This window comes from Rhipicephalus microplus, chromosome 7, assembly GCF_043290135.1.
Source record: "Rhipicephalus microplus isolate Deutch F79 chromosome 7, USDA_Rmic, whole genome shotgun sequence".
Taxonomy (NCBI): Eukaryota; Metazoa; Arthropoda; class Arachnida; order Ixodida; family Ixodidae; genus Rhipicephalus; species Rhipicephalus microplus.
In genome coordinates, this window is record NC_134706.1 from 71,355,979 (window position 1) to 71,377,625 (window position 21,647).

The window sequence follows — 21,647 nt, forward strand, 5'->3', positions numbered from 1 at the left end:
TTCGTTCTTCAACCCGTTGTTGCGAATGGGGTTGAAGTCTGTGCGCCTGTCTTCAGATCACTCCTGGTCACGGCACCATGTTTCAGAAGGACCAGAGCGACCGCAGGACCGATACGTCTTCGGTTTATTGTTGACAGAACAGGAAAAAAATATGCAGAGCGTGACCCTGGCTACTACTTCTTCCTCGCCTCTGAGCTCCATCTTCAATCTGTTTTTTACATCCGGTATTAAAATTGCAATAGTTTTCACTTGCAAAAAATATTGCATTATAAAAATATTGCCCCATGAGTCTCTTCAGGGTCCAAATTACCATAATCGAGGACTAGTTTGCTTTTCGATGATTATAAAGAATAAATTATGAAAATTACTTTAAAATAAATTCAAGAACTTTGAAAGAGCCTTCCTGCTCCTCGTGCACTTCCCACGTATAGAACTTACCTAAGACGGGCAAAAGGGTAGGCTGTCCAGAAAACGTTTTCCTGCCGACGCCGACCTGCCATGCGCAGGTGTCAGTTTGAGTGAACGCATTGAAGTGTAATAAGCTTATTCATGACATAAGATGTTCACTCTACAGGAAATGGGTTTTATTTCTCCGCCTTCGGGCAAAATTTTGGGTACCCGTCGTAGACTGCATCTTTGCAAATTGCGTAAAAAACTGCCAATGTATATTTGTCCACCTTACTTTTTCTCGTAAAATCATTCTTCGCCCAAATAGAACACAGTGGTTGTTCTGTAAAAAAAGTTGAATCAATGTTTATGATCCACGAAATGGTGAATACCTAAACAAATGACCACGCATCTACGTGCGTCGTGGAAAAGGACGTTGGAAGATGATAGTCTTATCTGCAGATAGCCTTCATGTGCGTGCCGGCTCCCGGTGAAGGAGACACATAAAAACATATCTAGCCTCAAGTTTTTTGAATAATCCTCTGAGGTGCAAGCGTTCAACAAAATAAAACATTTGCACGATGAAACACTGGGGTCGTTTGATCTTCAAGGAGCCTAGAAGTGACACAACACCACGTTCTGTGTAGATTAGAAGCTTGAAGTACAAGAACATGGCTCTTAAAGACTGCGTAAAGGCCCGAAAGGTGAATTTCAAGTCTTTCTTTTGCCAAAACTGAAGAAATAAATTTTTACAATGTTTAGTTCTGCCCCACGCAGCCTGTCGTTTCGCCTTTCAGGTTGCGGCAAAATGAGACATCTGAAGTCTTCCCTATTTGTTTTTAAAATTATTTTTGAGTGGTAGTGACATGGTAGTATTTATTTAGCACACACATTTTACCTAATCTAAAGTTTCTGCATTTATATTTATTTGTAAATAGTGAAATAAAAACAAATATTTACTATTTTAAAATTGTTGTCTCATCTTATCCCACCCCACCCTCATTTCTTTAGTGTCATAAGATGACACACTGCTGCAATTGACATTAACATTTAACATCACTGCTGCAATCAACACACTACCACCAAAAAATTGCTAGGTCCCCGTGGAACGCGCAGCACAACACAGCGAAAGCTGGAAAAGCGGCCTGTTCAGAACTTCTCTTAATCGCCCTTCAAGCAGCTGCAACAACAATTCTATGGTTGCCACTACAAAATAAATTGAATTTTTGTACGCAATAGCCCTTTAAAAGAATGTTTATTTACGTAGATTGGAATAAAATTCGGGAGTCACGCAGGACTCGAGTGGAACAAGGAAATAACACACTCTCTGCAGCAGCTGACGGAGATGCTGCTGCAGGATGTTAGAGCGGTTACCAAGACTGTTGAGACAGAGGTACAAACAAAAACAAAAAGGACAATCGGCTTGCCATTTACTGGAGGCAAAGAAGTCGCTATTCACAAGATGGCAGAGTCGAAGGCTTAATCGTAAGCTCCGGAAATAGATTGTGGAGGTAAATATGCAAATAAAGACCACAGCAAAAACTTGTACAGGCAGCAATGAGATGCAGTAGGTAAGTCAATCAATAGACAAATGTGAACCAGAGTATACTATACATTTCCCATCGCAATGACCACCGTCACAAGGTTGGCATTAACTATTATCATACAAAATCTGCCACTCAGTCATTCTTGCCCCGTTCGTCCCGTGAATGGAACCACCTTCCCGCTGAAATTGCGGGTATCACCGATAACCAACTGTTCCGTGCTGCCTTAGCCAATATTTATATGCATAAATATCTAATGTTTAATCTGTGTTTGTGTGACCACATTGTTGCGATAATACTAATTTGTTTTGTCTTTCCTTTTCTTTTTTATGTACACAACGTTTTTGTAACCATGCTACCTCATGTTATGCCTTTGTTCTGTACCACTCCCCTCTGTAATGCCTCTGGCCCTGAGGGTATAATAAAATAAATAAATAAATAAAAATAAATATAGAATATTTTAAAAGACCTGCTTGAAGACTCGGGAACAAAACCTGATTAGAAGGGGTCCTTGCTAGAATACTGCATCTGGTTCAGAAGTCCTCATCGGGAGCGGAGCTATCGGGGCAGTTTGCTAAGGAGTATGTAGCACTAGCAGCTGATTCCCATATGCAACCCATTCCGGGGTATATAGGAACACCTTCTCCCTATTTTTGCGAATCCTTTGGCATCAGCCATGTGTGACGTGCCCTGCATGTCCTCAATGGCTAATCAGCACCAGGTCCAGATAGGATCACCAACAAAGCGCTTCACAATTTGGTTGAAGACTGTTGATTTTCTTACCGATGAGTTAAGTAGGATTTGGAGGGGAGGTGATATACCAGAGCAGTAAAAGTTAGCCAAGGCGATCCACACTTCCAAGCTCGACGAAGCACCAAGTTTCGATAATCCGCACCCAATCTCTGACGACACGCGTAGGAAAGGTGGCGAAATACGTTATGCAGTGGTGAATGGTGGGTTACATAGAACACATTGATATTTTTCCTCAATTATTAGTTCGCTCTAGGCCAAGTTTCTCAACCCCGGATGCCTTGAAAACTATTAAGACTGAAATTTTAGATATCTATACCAGAGACACCAGGGGGATCCTGGGCTTGAGGCTAAGAAAAGCGTTTCCTGATGCCTGTCATGTTTTTATTTTAAATGAAATCTCTAGTGTCAACCTAGGCTCCTCATTTCATGCGTTTGTGAGTTTCTTCCTCAGTGTTTATGAAGCCCTCTTTAAGCTTAAAATCTAGAATCGGATAAGCAAGTGCTGGGAGATAGGGGGAACCTCCGCAGAGATCTGTTCTATCATCCCTACTTTTTCACATCGTGATGGCTGATCTGTTGAGGCAGCTTTCTGCAATTCCAGATATTGGGCACAGTTTATGCCGATGATATCACTATTTGCTCTAAAGGAGGGAGGGATGACACTGCAGACGGTGTCCTGCAAGAGATGATTGACACTACCGAGAGTTTTCTAGAGGACGCAGGCCTTTCCTGCACTCCATAAAAGCAAAGAAGCCTCCTTCTCTGGAGGAATGGCCCACGCTTTCAACCTGCTCTTCTGCCAGGGAATTCTAGCAGGTTGCACCCCCGCCAGAGTCGTCTAGAGCCATGGAAGATTTGCCTAAAACACTTCGTCGAGTGATCTCAGTGCTGCGTTTCCTCATGAAAGCCATCTGGGCGATATTAGTTCACATGAAGACAACGTCTGTTCGAAGCGTTCTTGGAGTATTGGACGCCATAAGCCCAGTGCTAGAATTTCTCAGCTAGAAGGATGGCTACACACACCTCATCACTTCGTAAAATAGTCAAGGCTACATCCTTCATTCAATGGAACGCCACCGGACTGAAATCACGCCTTTCAAATTTTCGTCAGTTTGTATGTACCAACGTGTTTTCAACCATCGTCATTTGTGAACGCAATTTGTCGAAACCAATAAGACTTTTGGGGTACGAAGTTGTCATGTCTTCAACAAACGGTGCGTGCAGCAAATTCATCGTGTTTGTTCGTCGTGAACTTACGTATGGTATACAATCAATCGCACATCACAATGACAATCAGTATGTCTGCATCACTGTGAAAAACAACAAACTCACGTTAACTCCCATAGGAGTTTATATATCGCCTTTGAATAGTCTCGATTCCAGGAGATTCGCGGATATTCCGAGAGATTTTCCTGCACTATGGGTCATCATAGTTTATTTCAATGCACACCATCACGCATGGGGAAGTGTGCAAGAGGCCGCAGGTTAGCAAACATCGCCTACAACTATGGCCTCACTCTCTTGAACAACGGTAGTCCAACTTATCTTCGAGGGGTGACGTACAGCTGCTGTCTCAACCTTGCTTTTTTCTCCAACTCCCTCGCGCGATACATCAAGTGGTTTCCAGATATCGAGACACGAGGAAGTGATGACATTCCAATCTACCTTCACATCAAAGGCTTGTCTAGTTGTAATCCACGGATGACCTTTCGAGCAGTCCAATGAACCAACTTCAAATCTGACATGGAAGATGCTTGCAGCGATGGCCTACGGCCTGGGTTAGAGCAAACAATTCAGAGCACAATGCAAAACGCCACTCACCTGGCGATAATATTTCTGCGCGAAACAACTATGACATAAAGTTGGAGCAACTCAAAGCATTTCGACGGCGGGTGGAGGGTCGGTATCGGTGGAAAAATTTATTCACAATTTTTGGGCAGCCAGGAGGATGCAAAAGAAGATTCAGCGTCACATGGATAGATCAGCGTCGGAAGAATGCACAACGTTTTGCCAGTCACTAGACCTTCCCAAGCCACTCTCACACATTTGAAAAACGATGCGAGGTCTGGGTCACTCTACGGAACTGCGTTTTCTGTTCAAAGCCCTCGCGCTCTTTCAGGGGCGGCAAGACATTGATGTCACGCAGATAGCCAACAGGGCCACTCGTCTAGATTATCCTATGATAGTTGATGCTCCCCGTTTCCGTGACTACCACATGGACCTCCCTTTTAAAATGGAGGAGCTCAAGGCGGCAATAGCTCTCTGCAGGCGTTCAACTTCTCCGGGTCCAGATGGTATTTCATACCGAGCCTTGTGCAACCTTGGGGAAGGTGCAAGGAGAGAACTGCTGAGCCTTTACGACAACTCGTGGCAGGATGGCAATGTTCCTGACGACTGAAAAGTAAGCCGTTTGGTAAACATCTTGAAGCAGGGCAAATCCCCACTCGTACTCGCCTCATACCGCCCATTAGCACTGGCCATATGCGTAGAAAAGATAATGGAAATAGTGATACTAGGCCGCCTGGAGTCGTATCTTGAATACTACAAGATTTATCCGAATTCTATGGCTGGTTTTCGACGTAACCGCTCTTCCATTGACAATGTCGTTGATCTAGTTTTGTACGTTAAGCACAAAAGATTTTATCAGGGACTATCTATAGCTTTGCTTCTGAGTGTGAAAGGTGCGTATGATAATGTACTACATAAAGCCGTTTTGAGTGTTCTTGTGGTGGTAGGACTTGGTGGCCGAGTCTTTCGATGGATTTTGAGTTACCTGGCTGCAAAATCATTCTTTGTGTTAACAGAAGATGGCCCAACTACGTGACGCTATACTTCCAGGGGTGTTCCTCAAGGTGGGTTTCTTATCCCGACGCTATTCAATCTTGCACTAATTGGCCTTGGTGAATACTTGTCAAGTACCATTAGGATCTCAATATACGCAGACATCTGTGTCTGGACTTCGACAGTCACACATCTTCAGATATGTTCCAGGCTTCAAAGAGCAGTAATTACGACTGCCAACTACTTGATAAAAGAAGGTCTAAGCTTATCACCACAAAAATGCGCGATGGTGGCCTTCACTTGCAAAGCAAGAACCTCTTATGTAATCTCAATCTGCGGGTGACCCATTTCATACGCCAGAATGTACTGGTTTCAGGGCATCATTACTGATAGGGACCTCTGTTGGAGTTCACTTGTGGCCTATATCAAGAAGCGCCTGACCGCTGTTTCTCAATTGTTCAAGTTGCTGGCAGGAAAGATGTGGTTGATGTCACTAGACGCGATGATTGAACTCTACCAAACCCTCCTTTTCGGTTTCCTGAGATATAGCTTGCCCGTGCTGAGCAATACCTGCAAGACCAATGTTCGTGTTCTACATGCAGTAGAAACCCAGGCATTGAGAGTGTGCCTTGGTCTGCCCAGACGTACGTCAACGGAGGTCACAATCCCAATTGCTGGTGACTATTCAATACTAACTGACATTGCCGTATAAGTCCTAAAAGCGATCGGCAGACTATTTGCACGTGCTCCCTGTCATCAGGGGCGCCAAGTCGCGTTCGCTAAAATTATTGTGAAGTACAACGAGAAACTTCCCTCGGGCGTCACTCCTGCATCAAAACCATCGATACCCCTTTGGTCTCCTAATCAACACAGAGTGCATCTTGGTGTACCAGGGATACGGAAAAAATCTTAGCTTTCGTCGCCCGTGCTTGAACAACTGTCTCTTCTTCTTTTGCATGAGAAATATTCAGACAGGATACATATACATATACATACCGACGAATCCAAGAACCACCAGTGTTCGTCAGGTGCAGTAGTTGTCCAATCATGAGGTGTTACCATCAGCTTTAGTACTGACAACTCCACAGCATCTGCAGCAGTGGAACAAGCTGCTTTGTGCGCTCCACTTCGTGTGGTCAATAGGGAACCACCGCAAGAATAGTCAATTTTCAGCGACTTAAAGGCTGCCCTACAATCTGTGCTCTCAGAACTGCGTCGCGGGGCATACGAACACCTTGTTTTCGAAATTTGATGCCTTCTCCACACTTCACACGAGAAAGGGCATAGTGTGACGTTTCAGTGGCTGCCAAGTCACTGTGGCGTCATAGGGAACAAACAAGCAGATACTGCCGGGCGGGCAGCTCCTAAAGAAACGCGAGAAGAAGCCATACCATTTTCGCGGACCTGTGCTTCCAGTAATCTTCGACGACTTGTGCTTGAAATCACGTTTTCACTATGGTGCCCACCAAGAAACGAAAAAATCGCCAAACCCACCTGTTCTCTTCGATGGCTCTCCGCATGCACACTAGGCTCGACCGAAGAGAAGCCATCCTTCCTCGTCACTTATGGCTAGGGGTGGCATTTACAAAATGTTATTTATTTGTCATAGCATTGGCCGACAATGCTCTCTGCGATGCCTGTCGTTGTGAAGAAACGCGACACCACATCCTGTGCGACTGTCCGTTGTATGACATCCAGAGACAGTAACTGGTGTCCGCTCTTGCACGCAACGACAAAAGCCAAGTGTCTGCGGACACTATTCTTTCAAGTGCCCGAGAGAGTACATTTCAACAGAAGGCGACAAGGGCATTGTTCAGATTTCTACTCAACATGTACTTGAACAAGCGGTCGTAACAGCAATGTAACACACCATGAAAGACAAGACTGGACTTTGACTGAGTGTGCATGCGTGTGCTACCTAATGGGCTGTGCTCATCTCTCTTCCCTCTCTCCTCTCTATCTTCCATCTCCCCACCCCCCTATCATGCACAGCGTAGGAAACCGGCTGCCTATAGGCTGGTTAACCTCCCTGCTGTTCTTTTCTTACTATTTTCCTTCCTTCCTTCTGGAAAAGTCATAGCTTCTCCTCTATAAGCCGGTCAAGAAGGGCCGTCGACCGCGAGGCTGGGTGCCACCCTTATATAACGACCTCAACGTACCTACTAAAAGTGTATGATTAATCCCCAAAGTCGCTTCCATTCGGATCCTGGGTGTGACGCTAGAAGCACCGGGCACCAATAACATCATGGTTCATAGTTAGCGAAAGAGACAGATAGTGTTATTATGTTTTAAGGTGGGTGGCTAATCGAAGGGCAGGACTATCAAAGGACAACTTTGTCCTGCTTGTACATGCTTTTCTGTTGTGTCATATGGCATATATGTGGTGGAAGTTCACGGTTGGAAGAGAGCGGAAAGAGACAGGCTTAATGCAATTTAGGAGGGCGGTAATGAATACCTTTAGGCTCCACAACTACACCCACAGAGATAGTCTCCTGAAATTGGGAATTCATAACACCTAAGAAGAAATCGTGGAAGTGCAAGGAAGAACACAGGTAATTAGGCTCTCTGGCTCAAAAGCGGGCCAGATGATGATTCAGGCGGATGTGTGTTTTCCACCAGCTCTGGTTAAAACTCAGTACGAAGACTTGACGAGGGACCAGAAGGAGAATATTGTTGTCTCGCCTGCCCCGCAGACCATCAGTTCCCAACGAAGTGTTGGAAGGAGGAGAGCGCGCGCTTAGGCTCTTCTCCGCCAAGTTAAGGATTTCGACGGGGGCCCTGTTTCGCAGACGCGGCGCAACGTAATAACCATAAGGGCCAATTTATGGTCGTGGCGATCCACCACAAAGGGATTGCCATTATTACGGCGTTGGTATGCGCAAAAACTGTCAACGCAGCTGAGCACTTTGCCATTGCCTCGACTCTCTTAGATCACCGTCATGTAAATATATTTAGAGATTTAGAGCCGCCATTTGTGCGTTCGTGTTGGAGCTGTGGGCAAAGAGGCCAAAACATTTTCGGCGAGAAGTCGCCTACAACCAATACCCTTACATGGTTCCTGGCTCTTATGGAAAACATGGATGGAGTGATTATCAATCTCAATTAGTAGGTCAACTCCAGCGTGCGAGGGTTACCTGTACGCGACCATGAAGGGCCGTTGGTTCAACCTGGATTTCGGTAAACAGGGATCAGCCAAATAGATACAAATAAATCACCCAGTATTTTGCTATGAATAGGATAAACTTTCCACCTCCACGTGGAAAGCCAAATAGAGCGCAGGCGCTGACATTGCGGTTATTTCAACGGAAACATATCCTAACCCTGTCTTTTTCCACCAGCCTTATGCTGAGGTTTAAGTAACTCAGCCTTGTAGGAAATATGGTAGTCTAGCCACCTTACACCACATGCTCTACGAGTGCCCTTCGGTACACGGCACCAATGCAGCATCGTCTAGCAGATATTCAGCATGTCGCGAATGAACAAGATACAGTTGATCCAGACAATACCTTAGTGTCCTTCAAATCTGCAGCCGCAAGATGGGAACCTACACAGTTGAAAAATTTAAGGAATTTTTGTGTCATTCTTGATTGACACTGGAATGACGGTTTCATTCTGAGCAAAGATCTTTACTAGTGGCACTTTTCTAAACTATACCCTGTGACGTCTACTTCCCTCCAGCTCCTCGATTACCCCAAGTCCGCAATTCATGTTCAACGATATTGCATTTTCACGGCCTCCTTCCATGGTAGATCCACCGCTATATCACAGTACGTTGTGTATGGAGGAACCGCCATTCTTGAATTAGGTGACATCGTGGCTGTGGATATGAAAATTCAAGGCTCAGCCTTTAAGTGTCTTCTGCTGTTACAAGAAACACCTCTACTACCTCCAGAGTTACGTTCTCAGTTTGAGCATCTATTTTCGAAAGAACTCGGAACATGTAAACTTTTTCGCCACAAGGTTGGAGTCCGCGCTTCAGGGCAGCCAGTGGCCAGCAGGCTGAGAGGACTACCACTTGTTACTCGTCAGCAAGTTTCACCAGAAATACAGAGTGCATAGAAGCCCAGGGTATATTTGAGCGCTTTTGACTCGTCAGAGTGGGCGTCGCCTATTTTGGCGGCTAGGAGAAAAAGATGGACGCTTTTCTTCTGGCACGAACTGAATAACTATTGAACAGCTTGGCTGGGGCTCAGTGATTCTCGAAGCTTGACCTAGCATCTGCGAACTGAAAATTATCACCCAGTCCATAATGCCGTGACTATACCACCATCATCACTCACGATATATTCTTTCGTTTCAAGGGGGTTCGCTTCGTACTGGCGTTGGCGCCCTCAAGATTTTGAAAAATGTTGCATATGACCCTAAAAGCCTGAAAATGCACCGTATCTTACATTAACAATATAATTGTGTACAGATGCTGTCGAGAGGATCATCTGTGCAATTTGCACGCTGCCTTGAAATTCCTCTCTGATGTGGGCCTCAGGCTGGATTGCAAGTGTTCTTTTGAAGTCACAGATCTGAATTTCTTTGGTCATGTTGTCAGCACTTGAAGCCTAATTCGACTAATTCCATTTATTGAGGCAATAACGAAGTTACCATTACCTAAAAATACCAATGAGCTGCAATCAATGATGGGGCTTGAAGGTTTTTATTCCAGGTTGATTTCACTTTTTTCTGACGTTGCGTAGCCAATGCGTGTATTGCTTCGACAATATGCGTCTTTCGTTTGAACTGCGGTAGCACAAAGAAGTTTGGAGCAACAGAAAGCCCAGCTAACATCTTGCAAAGTGATACATCAGTTCAATTCTCACCTATTTGTGTATGTTACGGTGTATGCCTCAGGATATAGATTGGATATAGGTTAGATGTGGTAGTTCAGTAGGATAACGAAACCTCACTGAAAACTGTCCCGTTCGCTTCACGCACTCTCTAACCATACGATCGGCAGTACTCAGTTGGCGAATGTGATGCTGTTGCTTGCGTCTGGGCTTGCGATTATTAGCACTTTCACCTGTGCGGAGGCAATTTATCCTACGAACTGATCATGTGGCATTGGTTACATTTCTCTGAACAAAATGTACAGGTTACCGTCCATTAGAAATAGCGCGTTGGTGCTCACGGTTGCTTTGCTACATACACACCGTAAAATACGAAAGCGCAGTGATAACGCCGCGACTGACACTCTCTTCAGGTGCCCATGCAAAGTTTACTCCGTGTGCACCTGAAGAAGAATTCATATGCCTTTTAGACCCAGCTGTCACCATGCTATAAAATTAAGAAGCAAGTGCCTATGATCAGGTTATTTGTCAGTTTAGTTAAGCACTTCCCGACTACTTCTTGTCCTGACAAGAAATTACTGTTGAAAGAGTTGCTACCTAATTTTCACGGGAAGGCTGAACTCTCTGTCGTAAGTGAGATCATATGCCGGTGTGTGAAGATTGTCGTGCTGGTGATCTGACAGGCCGTCTCATGAATCTGGCCCACGAGTCACATTGAGGCATTACTCGTATCAAAGCTCGCCTGAGAGAGTGTTATTGGTGCGCGTGCATGGCTAGCCACATTGAAGAACTGGTGTGCACGTGCATGATTTACCAGTCTTGTGACAAGTCCACACGTGCCTTTGCACCGCTTCTGCAACCTGTTCCCCTCCCTGACGCGGCCAGGAAAAAAATTGCCATCGACAACGTGGGACCTTTCACGCAAGGTTCGGCTGACTACCGCTTTGCGATTACTGTTATTGACTGTTATAGATAGTGGCCTGAAATGGCTTTCGTACGAGATGCGACCACGACTGCACTGACGAAGCTTTTGCTTGATCTGTTTGCGCGAAAAGGATGCCCACGTGGTACGGTACCACAGTTCTTTAGCAAGCTTCGATGAATTTCTCACAGAGCGCGGACTCACGCATTACAAATATTTTGTGTATTACCTACCTGCTAATGGCTTGGTCTAAAGATTGAATAGGGTGCTGAAGTCGTATATTCAACTAGCTCTGTTTTAACGCAGTGTTATACGAACAACCATGCTTGATTACCTACAAGAATATCGCTGTACACCTCACGCGCCTACTGGTGCGGCACCCGCAGTTCTCCTTCATCGACGCCAACCCCTAACCAGACTTGACATAGTGAGATTGTCTGAGAGTTGCATTATCACAGACCCGTCAAGGGCGTTTGAGCGGTTGCGAGAGTACGTAAAAAATAAGAAAAAGACCTGGAAGAGCTTCATGCATAAAAAAACAAGGAGCCAAAAAGCCCAGTTTTGTCATTGGTGATTAGGTACATGTTAAGACACCTGCCGTTTACGACAAGCTGTCTCCACAATTCTCCGCGCCCAAGAATATCATTAGAAAACGTGGACCAGCCTCCTGCCTTTTAGACTATGGACGCGTGCAACGCATTCATGTTAGTCGCAGTTCAGCCCGGAGCACTCAACAAAATCGATTCGGGCGCCTCTTCTGTTATGTACTGATCACCGCATCTAATCAGTCATCTAGTGCACCGCAACCAGTCACCTCTGCTTTTATGATCTTGTCACTTGCATCTAATGAGTCATCTAGTGCACCACAACCTGACATGTCAGCTGTTATGAACGGGTCACTTGCATCCAATCAGTCATCTAGTGCACCACAACATGACACCTCTGCTCCTATTAACTGGTCACCAGCATTTAATTAGTCATCTAGTGAACCACAATCTGACGCGTGAAAAGTGGATGGCCATGAAAAAGCAGATCCTGGATTATGTGTACCAGAGAGCACGCTAGTTCCAACCAGTCTAGGAGGCCCCCACCCCAGTGGTCTAGTGGTTAAGGTACTCGGTGGCTGTACCGCAAGTCACGAGATTGAATCCCGGCTGCGGCGGCTGCATTTTTGATGGAGGCGAAATTGTTGCAGGCCCATGTGCTCAAGTTTAGATGCACATTAAATAACTACGGGTGCTGGAAATTCCCGGAGGCCTCCACTGCGGCGTCTGTCATACACATATGGTGCTTTTCGGACGTTAAAGCCAACATGTGAATCAATCAACCAGCCTTTCAAGATTTATTGCGCCCATAAGAAGAAGGAAGTGCAAAAAAAAGACCACGAAGAAATTGAAGCACTTCTTTAGGAAAGTAAACAAAAATCCGTTCCTGTTTTCTTATTTTTATTTTTTTCGCAAGAGGAAATGTTTGATATAAGGCGTTGTTACAGTCTACAGAGCTGTGCAATGGCACGAGCTCGGTGGCCGGCCACACGGAGAAAGAAGATGGAATAAAGAGGATGTCTCCGCTTACAATCTCATGTTTGTTATGAACGATCTAACAATAAGAAAATTAAACCCAAAACATAGAAGCACCAATGACCAATTCGATTGGAACCAGGGTGTCTGGCGTGCCAGCCTAATAATTTATCATAGAGCCACGTTGGTGCTAGAAACGGCTTTGCAAACAGGCCTTGGGCAGTCTTCGGGCTAGGACTTCTGTTAATATGAGCAACAAAGCGTTTTATAAACAGCAAAAGAAAAACCAGGTGCCACATTATACGAATGGCGACACGAGTTGGTCGTCAAACACTTTACAAAAATTTGATCTGGTTCAACTAATAACCGTGGCGCATACCCACTGAGATGGATTGTGAGGATTAAAACGCTTTGTCATATTTCTTCACCGTCGTCAGCTACAGGACGAAAAATGCCCATTGTTCCCTGCTAGTGTACAGTGGGTACCACGCTTCTCGAATGAATGACGATGGATAGCATAGTGAATGCCTGTCTACCCTACAAGGATCAATGGCGTAGTGGCTACTCTAGAATTGTGCTTGCAGCAGCTAACCAAAGAGTTAAAAATGGCACGGAAAGGCGGCTCTTGCTGGTTTCGCAGTGACAGTGGTGCGCGTTCTCCGCAGGCCTGGCGGTTTTTCTAGATGTATATGTATAGCCTGAGCTTCTGGCTCACAACCACCCTGAAGAATGAGTCAAGAATCGAATTGCTTAGCAAATAAATTTTCTTAATCTCGAAAATAGGACGTAGTAGACAGCCATTCATTACGCCATACTTCGTCGTTCTTCGGAGAAGCCTGTCACCCGTTACGCAATTGCAATAAATATTATGCAATTTTTGAATGCCGTTGCTGTAGACGAAGAAATATGTTCAAGACTTTGAAGGCTGTAACGTTCAAGTAATCAGCCCTTGGTCAATCCCCTTGAGTGGGTATGGGACATAGTTGAGTCATCATCGTCATGATGATGACTCAACTCACAATTCATCATCGTAATGAGCTCAACCTTGCTCTGATTCCGGAGATAGTCTTAGTGATCACCGCGTTTAGATGAGATTGATCTCAACTTATTGAACCAGTGAGGTGTTGTAAAAACTTCAGAGGGCAATCGAGCTGCTTCATCGTGCATCGCTTTCTAGGTTTGCTCCACGTTGCATGCCTGATGCAATAAACGACTGTGCACGTATTATTGGCTGATTCAAGCTAATCTAGAATGCCAACTGGAAGTACCATTGTTAAGTACTCATGAATAACTAATAGTTCCCTTGCTCACTCACAAGAGGAGTAAGTATGGCGTAATAGGCACTTGACAGTGGTACACATTGCGCTCAAGAGTGCGTAGTATAGTACAATTAGGAACAACACTTCGCATGAAAATCAAGCCAACCAACTGTTTCTTGTTATGAGGTAGTGAGTGACTGTTTTCTCTGGTTTCTTAGTTGAAAATGAACACATCAGTGATAAATCTAGAAAGTGGCCACAGTTCACTCCATCAAGGGCACTCATTAAAAGAATATTGGAGTCATTTTCGCACGCTTCTCGACAACTACGAATCAAAAAAGGATCTCGAGAATACGAACGTGCAAGTACAATCACACGTGCTATGGTAATTATCACGTGAGCGTCAGTCCTGCCGATGGTACAAGAAGCCTAGGGGCACATTTAAAAGCAGTAAAAATCAAGATTGCTCATTTTCTGTCTCAGTGACTGTGGGCACGGAAACAGCATTGACAGCGTTGTGCTTAACCGACACGTCTTTGCAATGCAGGTGACGCTATCACTCGTTTTTGCTTGGCTTTCATTCGTCCCAGATCTCCACACAAACCCAGTCCCGCCATTTCGAAGCTTCAGCTTTGATAATTGCTCGTGCACAAACACCCATTTTCTGGATACCCAAAACTCTTTGATTCAAATACCGTTGTCAAACTCTCGCCTAGCTGCCCAGCACCAGCATTAACGCCATCAGCTGCAAAGAGCCCTCACAATGACACCGTCTTCAGTGGGCTCGAGAAACGCATTGATAGCGTTGTGCTTAACCGACACGTTTTCGCTACGCAGGTGCGTACACAATTCTCGCCATATTATAAGAAATCAGACGAACTTTTCCTGATTATTTTCCCGTGCCCACGAGTGCTGTGTGAATCTTAATGCCAGTGCTACTCAATGGCTATTTTACTGCATTGTGCCGGTGATGTTGAACATAACCCTGGGCCTTGCCCTCGTACTCTTGGTCTGCAAGGGCTCGACGACTTACCCGATAATCCTGCATACCTAATGATGGCGACGTTTATGCTTCCTAAAGATATTGAGGATTGTTCTCTTCAGTCCTCGAAATGCCAAACTGAACTTGAAGCAGATGTGAAGGCCATCCAATCAGGACAAAGAAAATACAGTCTGAACTTAGAAATATCCGAATGAGGCTGGATAACCTTGAGGAAAAAAGCGAAACCCTGTAGCGTTGTAGTACCGACTTGTTATGTGTACAAGACACTGTAGTCGAACTTACTGCTCACACTAACTCATTATACTACGTCTCGTTGATTCAGAAGACAGATCCCGCCGTGACAACTTGATATTTTTAGCATGCCCGACTTGAAAGAAGCGTTGTAGCAGACCGAAACAAAGGAAATCGCTGTTCTAAGGGCCGCACCTGGCTCGACCAGTATTGATGGCATTCAGCGAGCCCAGGGGCTTGGCACTTACACAGCTGACAAACAGTGTCCTTTAATTGACAGGTTCGCCAATTACAAAATGGAAGAAAATATACTTGCAGCACGCGGGTAGCTAAAGCCTAGCAAAATCAGTGTTAGTGAAGACTTTTCTTGGCAACCCGCTTGGCTCGTAAAAAATTTTCGAGTTCGCAAATTCGCTGCCAGAGAAACCGCAGTTCAAAATTACCTACGAAAAATTGCCCATGAATAACAATTTTACAGTTGCCATGCTAACTCTGACTGCGTTCAGGAAATTCATGAACATAGAAGACGCTCTAACAACAAGCCAGCTGCTCCACAACGCGTTCCTACATAGGGGTGCGTGAAGGGTAGTGGCGTCAATGAAAACAGTCAAGCCAATGTTCTCGATACGAACATCAGAAGTATCCTTTAGTATCCTTTGAGTATACGAACATCAGAATTGGGGCCGGCTTTAACCCACGATAGACACCTGCTATGGCGACATAATGGCTCTTACGGAAACGTGGCTCTCAGATGGTGTACTTGACTCGGAACTTTTTGAGAGTAGCAAACAATATTTGGTATATCGTTGCGATCGGAAAGAGCATCGAGGAGGCGGTGCACTTCTTGCTATCTGAAAAAGTATCCCATAATCAAGTGCTCACATCAACTCAAACTTGGAAACAGTTTGGGCCAAAGTTACGCTCAACAACCGAAGAATAAAATCAGGGGTTTTAGTATCGTTTACCTTCATCTCCATCTTCATTTATTCACGATTTACATGATGTAGCTTCAAACATTACCACAAAGCTTCACTCCATGCCCCCTTTTTCTGCTAGGCGACTTCGATTTTTCTAACATTACGCGGGCAGATAACCAACCTGTCTAACCCTTTTCTGATTCACAAGAATTTTTGGGGTTTCGCTCAACTTTTTTCCTGTGCCAATTAGTTACACACGCCACAAGAATTACACCGATCGCTTCTAACCCTCTCTATTTGATTCTAACGAACCGTCCTGGATATGCAAGGGATATTCATTATATACCAGCTATACTGATCATTTGATAATTTTTTTCTGCCTTGATGTTCCTTTTGAAAAACTTCCGAAAAACAAAAAAAACTGTTATCAGAAATTGCAGAAAAGCGAACTTCAAAGAAGTAAGTAATGAAGTGTGTGACTTTGGGAACGAATTTCTTGAGGACTTCAATAACCGTACTGTGCAAACGAAGAGAGACATGTTCGCGGTTGAAGTACAGCGTCAAACAAACAAATCCATTCCAACCTGTGCCATAACATGTAATCCAAGCCGCCCTGGGACAATAGTACATTAAAACGATTGTCAAACAAAAAGAAATGTTTGTATCGTTCGGCGAAGCAATCGCCCACTGACTCTCATTGCGAACTATAGACACGTACATTTACACAAATGTAGCCGCCCTCAAACACGCTAAAGACACAATTTCGTCATCGACATTACCATCAAGGCTAACAACCAACGTGAAAAAATTATCTCGTACTATTCAACCTCTTCCCAATAGTTCCATCAACCTAAACAATTCTTCCTTCAAACCTGTTTAAGTAAACCGTTGCGCAACTCTGTCGAACGATGTTTTCGTGAAGAATGGTGGTGGTGGTGGTGGTGGTGTCGTAGCAGGCGGGGTTAGCCTGGCCTGCATGGCCGGCAATTGTTCCGCCTGAGCATCTCCTGAAGTTTGAAAATGTCACCACGTGTCAGACAGCCCAGTGTCTCACAGGAAGACTAACAAAATTCGTTGCACGTTTCTCCTAGTTGCCGCGGGTCCTTCAGGAAAGATGATGTCATCAACTGTCCAGTGTCTATGACAGCCTTTTCGCAAGGTGCGGATCATCGCTGCTCTTTGCACATCAAACTGTGGGCAAAGCCAAATGAAATGTTCAATATCCCCAATGTCACCACAGAAGGCACAGAACGGGAAAGCGTATCTCCCAGTCTTGAATGACCAGGCCCGGGTGTATGCGGAGCCGGTTGTAAAGCGGTACAACAGCGTCGCTTCTTCACGAGAATGTTCATGAATTACACATGCTTGGTGTGGAAACTTGTAGATCGCCTTGAAATGATTGAGTATCACATCTTTGTTGTTCTCGTAAGTCTTGGGAATTCTTATTTTTGGAAACGATGTACGTGCTTCGCAAGCAAGGGCATCAGCCTTTTCATTGCTCTCAATGCCAAAGTGGGATGGGATCTACTGGAACTTTATATTAAAACTCTTGCCATTTAGGTGATTCATTAGTGCCACAGATTGCCTGGTGAACTTTTCTTGAGGTAGGCGACAATGCAGTCTTTGTAGCGCCGATTTGGAGTCCATCAGCACTACATCTCGCGCAGAAAAGGATCGCAGTTTTCTCGAAGCCGACGTAATTGCAGCGCTTTCTACCGTTGTGGACGAAACCACGCTATCCAGGCGGCCCGACCATGACACGCCCAGGCAGGGTATGCAGAAATCCGCTGCGCAGCTATCCGTCTGTGTGCACACTGATCCGTCGGTGTACACTTGTAGGTGGCCGTGGTACATGGTGCTCAAGTGGTCCAGCGCAAAAAATTTTGCTTCCGCGGCTGGAATGGTGTGCTTCGCTGGTAGCTTGGGTACGCTGAAGTTGCGCGCAACATCCAAAAAGACCATGGCGGGTCCATAGGGCGCCGTTTAGGAAGTTTCAAGCCTAAATAATGAAATGTGTTTAGTGCCGCGTTGAAATGTGAGCCAGTTCTTGCTCTTAGCCGCCGGAAAAGCGCCGTGCCTGCGAAGGACTTGCCCAGTCTTGACAGCTGCGTCAATAAGGCCTGAGACGCCAAAAGGTGGAGCGGAAGAGACTCGGCTTCATTGGTGACCTTCGTGTTTGAAGCCGCCTGAGGGACTCCCATCGCCAAGCGAAGACCTTTTCTGTGCACTGCATCTAGGTGTTCGAACTGGCTTGGTGATGGTGATATCAGGGGCAGCTGATAAATGATGCGGCTTGTTATAAGCGCATCATTCAATTTAGGCATGGACATAGGATTGTTGACCCAACGAACGCCTGCCATGCGACGAAGAGCGTTGATCCTTTGCACTGATGCAGTGACTATACCATCAACCGCACGTCGCCATAATAGCTTGTTGTCGATGGTAATGCCCAGGAAACGAACACTTGTTGCACAACGAATTTAGTGGCCTCGAATATTCAGCGACAGACGTGTTGACTTCCGTCGCGCTCCCGGGAAGAGCATGAAGGCCGATTTTTCCGCTGATAAAGATAGGCCAAGTGTTAACAAGTGAGGCTCAATGATTGAAATAGCGCTCTGTGCTATCCGGGCCAAACGTTTGTGCTGGTACCCTGAGATCCAAATGCAGATGTCATCGGCGTAGATGGATATTTTAACTGCTTTCAGAGCTGAGTGCAGAGTGTCGGGAAGGCTGGCTATGGCAGCGTTAAAAAGCAAGGGAGATAGAACACTCCCTTGTGGGACGCCGAGGGAAACGCGTCTCTCTTCGCTCATTACTATTCCAAGCTTAACACGGACACAACGGTCTCTGAGAAGTTCATGTATGAACCGAAGAGCATTTCCCGACACACCCATGGCTTGGAGCCCGTTCACGATGCCTGCCTGAAGCACACAATATTATGCCTTGGCAACGTCCATGAAGACGGCGAGTGTCGAGAGTCCGCTGACACGGTGGTGCTCGATGTGGCTTATTAGGTCCAAAACACTGTCCTGGGCACTCAGTCGTGGGCGAAATCCGGTCAAACACGATGGCCATCGTCTTCCTTGTTCAAGGTACCAAGTTAATCTTGTACATATTAATCTTTCCATCAGCTTAGATACGCATGTTGTAAGAGATACCGGTCGATATGACGCGAGGCTCGCAGGATTCTTTCCGGACTTTAAGACTGGCACCACCCAAGCTGTCTTCCAAACAATTGGGATCTCTCCCGTGCTCCAGACATGATTAAATATGTCCAAAAGGGCCCTTCTTCACTCATATGATAAATTTGTCAGCATTTGATTGCTGATCAAATCGGGACCCACGGCACAGCGTCTTCTTAATTTGCTAAGTGCCATATCCAGCTCTCGGAAGGTGAATGGTGTATCCACCGTGTGAACAAACTGGGGTGACAGAGGAATCGCCGCTCCTGCTGATCTACCAGATATGTACTCGTTGCGAAATCCTCTGCAAGGGTTTGCAAATCTATCCCTTGTTTCAAAGCGAGTGCTTCGAATGGCCTGTGCGTTTGGATCTTCCCAGAAAGACTATTTATTACTGCCCATATCTTTGTCAACGGCGTAAACGTTGATAAACTCTCACAGAAAGCGGTCCATTGATTTCGTCCTAATTTTTTTGTATAGCGACAAATCGCAGCGTTTATCCTGTTATATTCGGTTTTCTCAGACGGATTTCCTTTTGTTATCATTCATTTCCGCTCCGCCCGTGTACGTGCTGCGCAGACGTTCTTCAGTTTCAAGTCAGGAGCAGGAAAATGGTCAGAACTTCTCGCGAACTACCGATATTACTCTGCCTACACTGAAACGTTATAACTAATCACCGATGTCTCAGATAATTGTTGAGGTTGCTGGTGTACTTCGGCTAATAGATTCATTGAAATTGCCTCTTTTTTCCTGGATGTGATATCTGTTCCAAATTCCTTAAAAACACCTCCTTGTATAGCTCTATCGTACTAAAATTTTCCAGCAATCACTTGACACATCCACTCTTCCACTTGTATGGATAACTTGAAAAGTTATCCCGTTACATAAATATAGAAGTAAAACTTCACCTGCAAATTATCGTCCTATATTCTTAACTAGCACCTGCTGTAAATTGCTTGAACATGTTATTTTTATTAGTCTGACAAATTTTCTTGAATCCAACTTATTTTTTACGCATTCGTAACACGACTTTCAGAAAACCTTTTCTTGTGAGTCTCAATGATTGTCTTTCACTCACAAATACACAAGATACTTTATTACTCATTCCTTACTGACTGCATTTTTTTAGACTTTTCAAAAGCATTTGATAAGGTAAGCTATAAACTTTTTCTTCAAAAACTAAACATACTAAACCTTTATCGTAACCTTGTAAAATGAATTGAGTCGTTTCTTGTTAGTCGTTTCTAGTTCATAACATCTAATGATCGTGACTCGCCACGCAACATATTTCAGTCCGGAGTGCCCCAAGGTTCGGTCCTGTGTCCTGTCTTATTCCTTATCTACATTATTGACCTTACTTCAGTGGTTACCTTTATTATACACTTGTTTGCCGATGATTGCGTAATTTTTAGAGAAGTAATTTCACCGCATAATATATCTACTCTTCAATCTGTTCTAAATAACGTTTCGAACGGGTGTTATCCGTGGAGAATGGAGCCTAACATGAACAAGTGTAAATTTTTTAGAATATACAGATTGAACACTAGCCTGCCCGTTTACCATCTGGACAACATTTCATAAGAATCTACGAATGCATATAAATACTTGGGTATGCATTAAAGTTCTTACTTAACTTTTAATACACATATCAAATACATAACTAATCTAGGCAATCGTTTGTTGAGTTATTTGTGCCGTAACTTTTCTCGAGCTCCATCATCATAACTCTTACTGTTTTAAAAACATTTATAAGGCCAAAACTACAGTACGCTTCAACTATACGGGACAATTATCTCCCGAACCTTATTCAATCCAATAAACGAATCCAAAATACCTCCTATTGATTTATTCTGTGGGACTACAACCCAAAATCTAGCGCCTCTTTAATGAAATCACATCTGCATCTCGAATCACTTAGCTTCACGACGTGAGGTCTCTCGCTTATCATTCTTCATAAGTTGTATCACCATCCCACATTGCATACGGAATTCATGTCACGACCATATTACTTATCTCACCGCATGGATAATCAAGACAAAGATAGAATTCGTGCGTGTAACGCCACATGTTTTTCAAAATCATTTATATCTCGCACAACAGATGACTGCAATGACCTCCGGGCTGATATCGTCAGTATTATTAACAATGAGAACTTTCGGAAAGCAATAAATAACATTGTAAAGTAATAAGCGTTTGTGTTAACTAGCATCACCTTAGCAATTTTTATGGCATAATAATAATGCTGCATCTGTCAATCTCATCATCTCATTTCAAGTCAACCTGCAGCTTTTCGTAAGACACTGTATTTCACCTACCCAACTTATACTGTATAGGCAACGAAATTCACGCATTTGTTAATATTGTAAGCAC

General features: G+C 44.6%; 1 protein-coding gene across 12 annotated transcripts in view; it reads right to left on the bottom strand.

Moving 5' to 3' along the window:
* Nucleotides 1–555: 555 nt before the first annotated feature.
* Nucleotides 556–21,647, bottom strand: part of LOC119180142 (japanin-like-RA2) — a 318,672-nt gene continuing 297,580 nt past the window's right edge. For 11 of the 12 annotated variants that reach the window (XM_075868168.1, XM_075868178.1, XM_075868175.1 and 8 more), the window contains one exon: nucleotides 556–730. In XM_075868168.1, the coding sequence (XP_075724283.1) occupies nucleotides 585–730 (146 nt within the window). In that variant the 3' untranslated portion in view covers nucleotides 556–584. The remainder of the gene's footprint in view (nucleotides 731–21,647) is intronic. The other variant, XM_075868174.1, reaches the window with a different exon arrangement.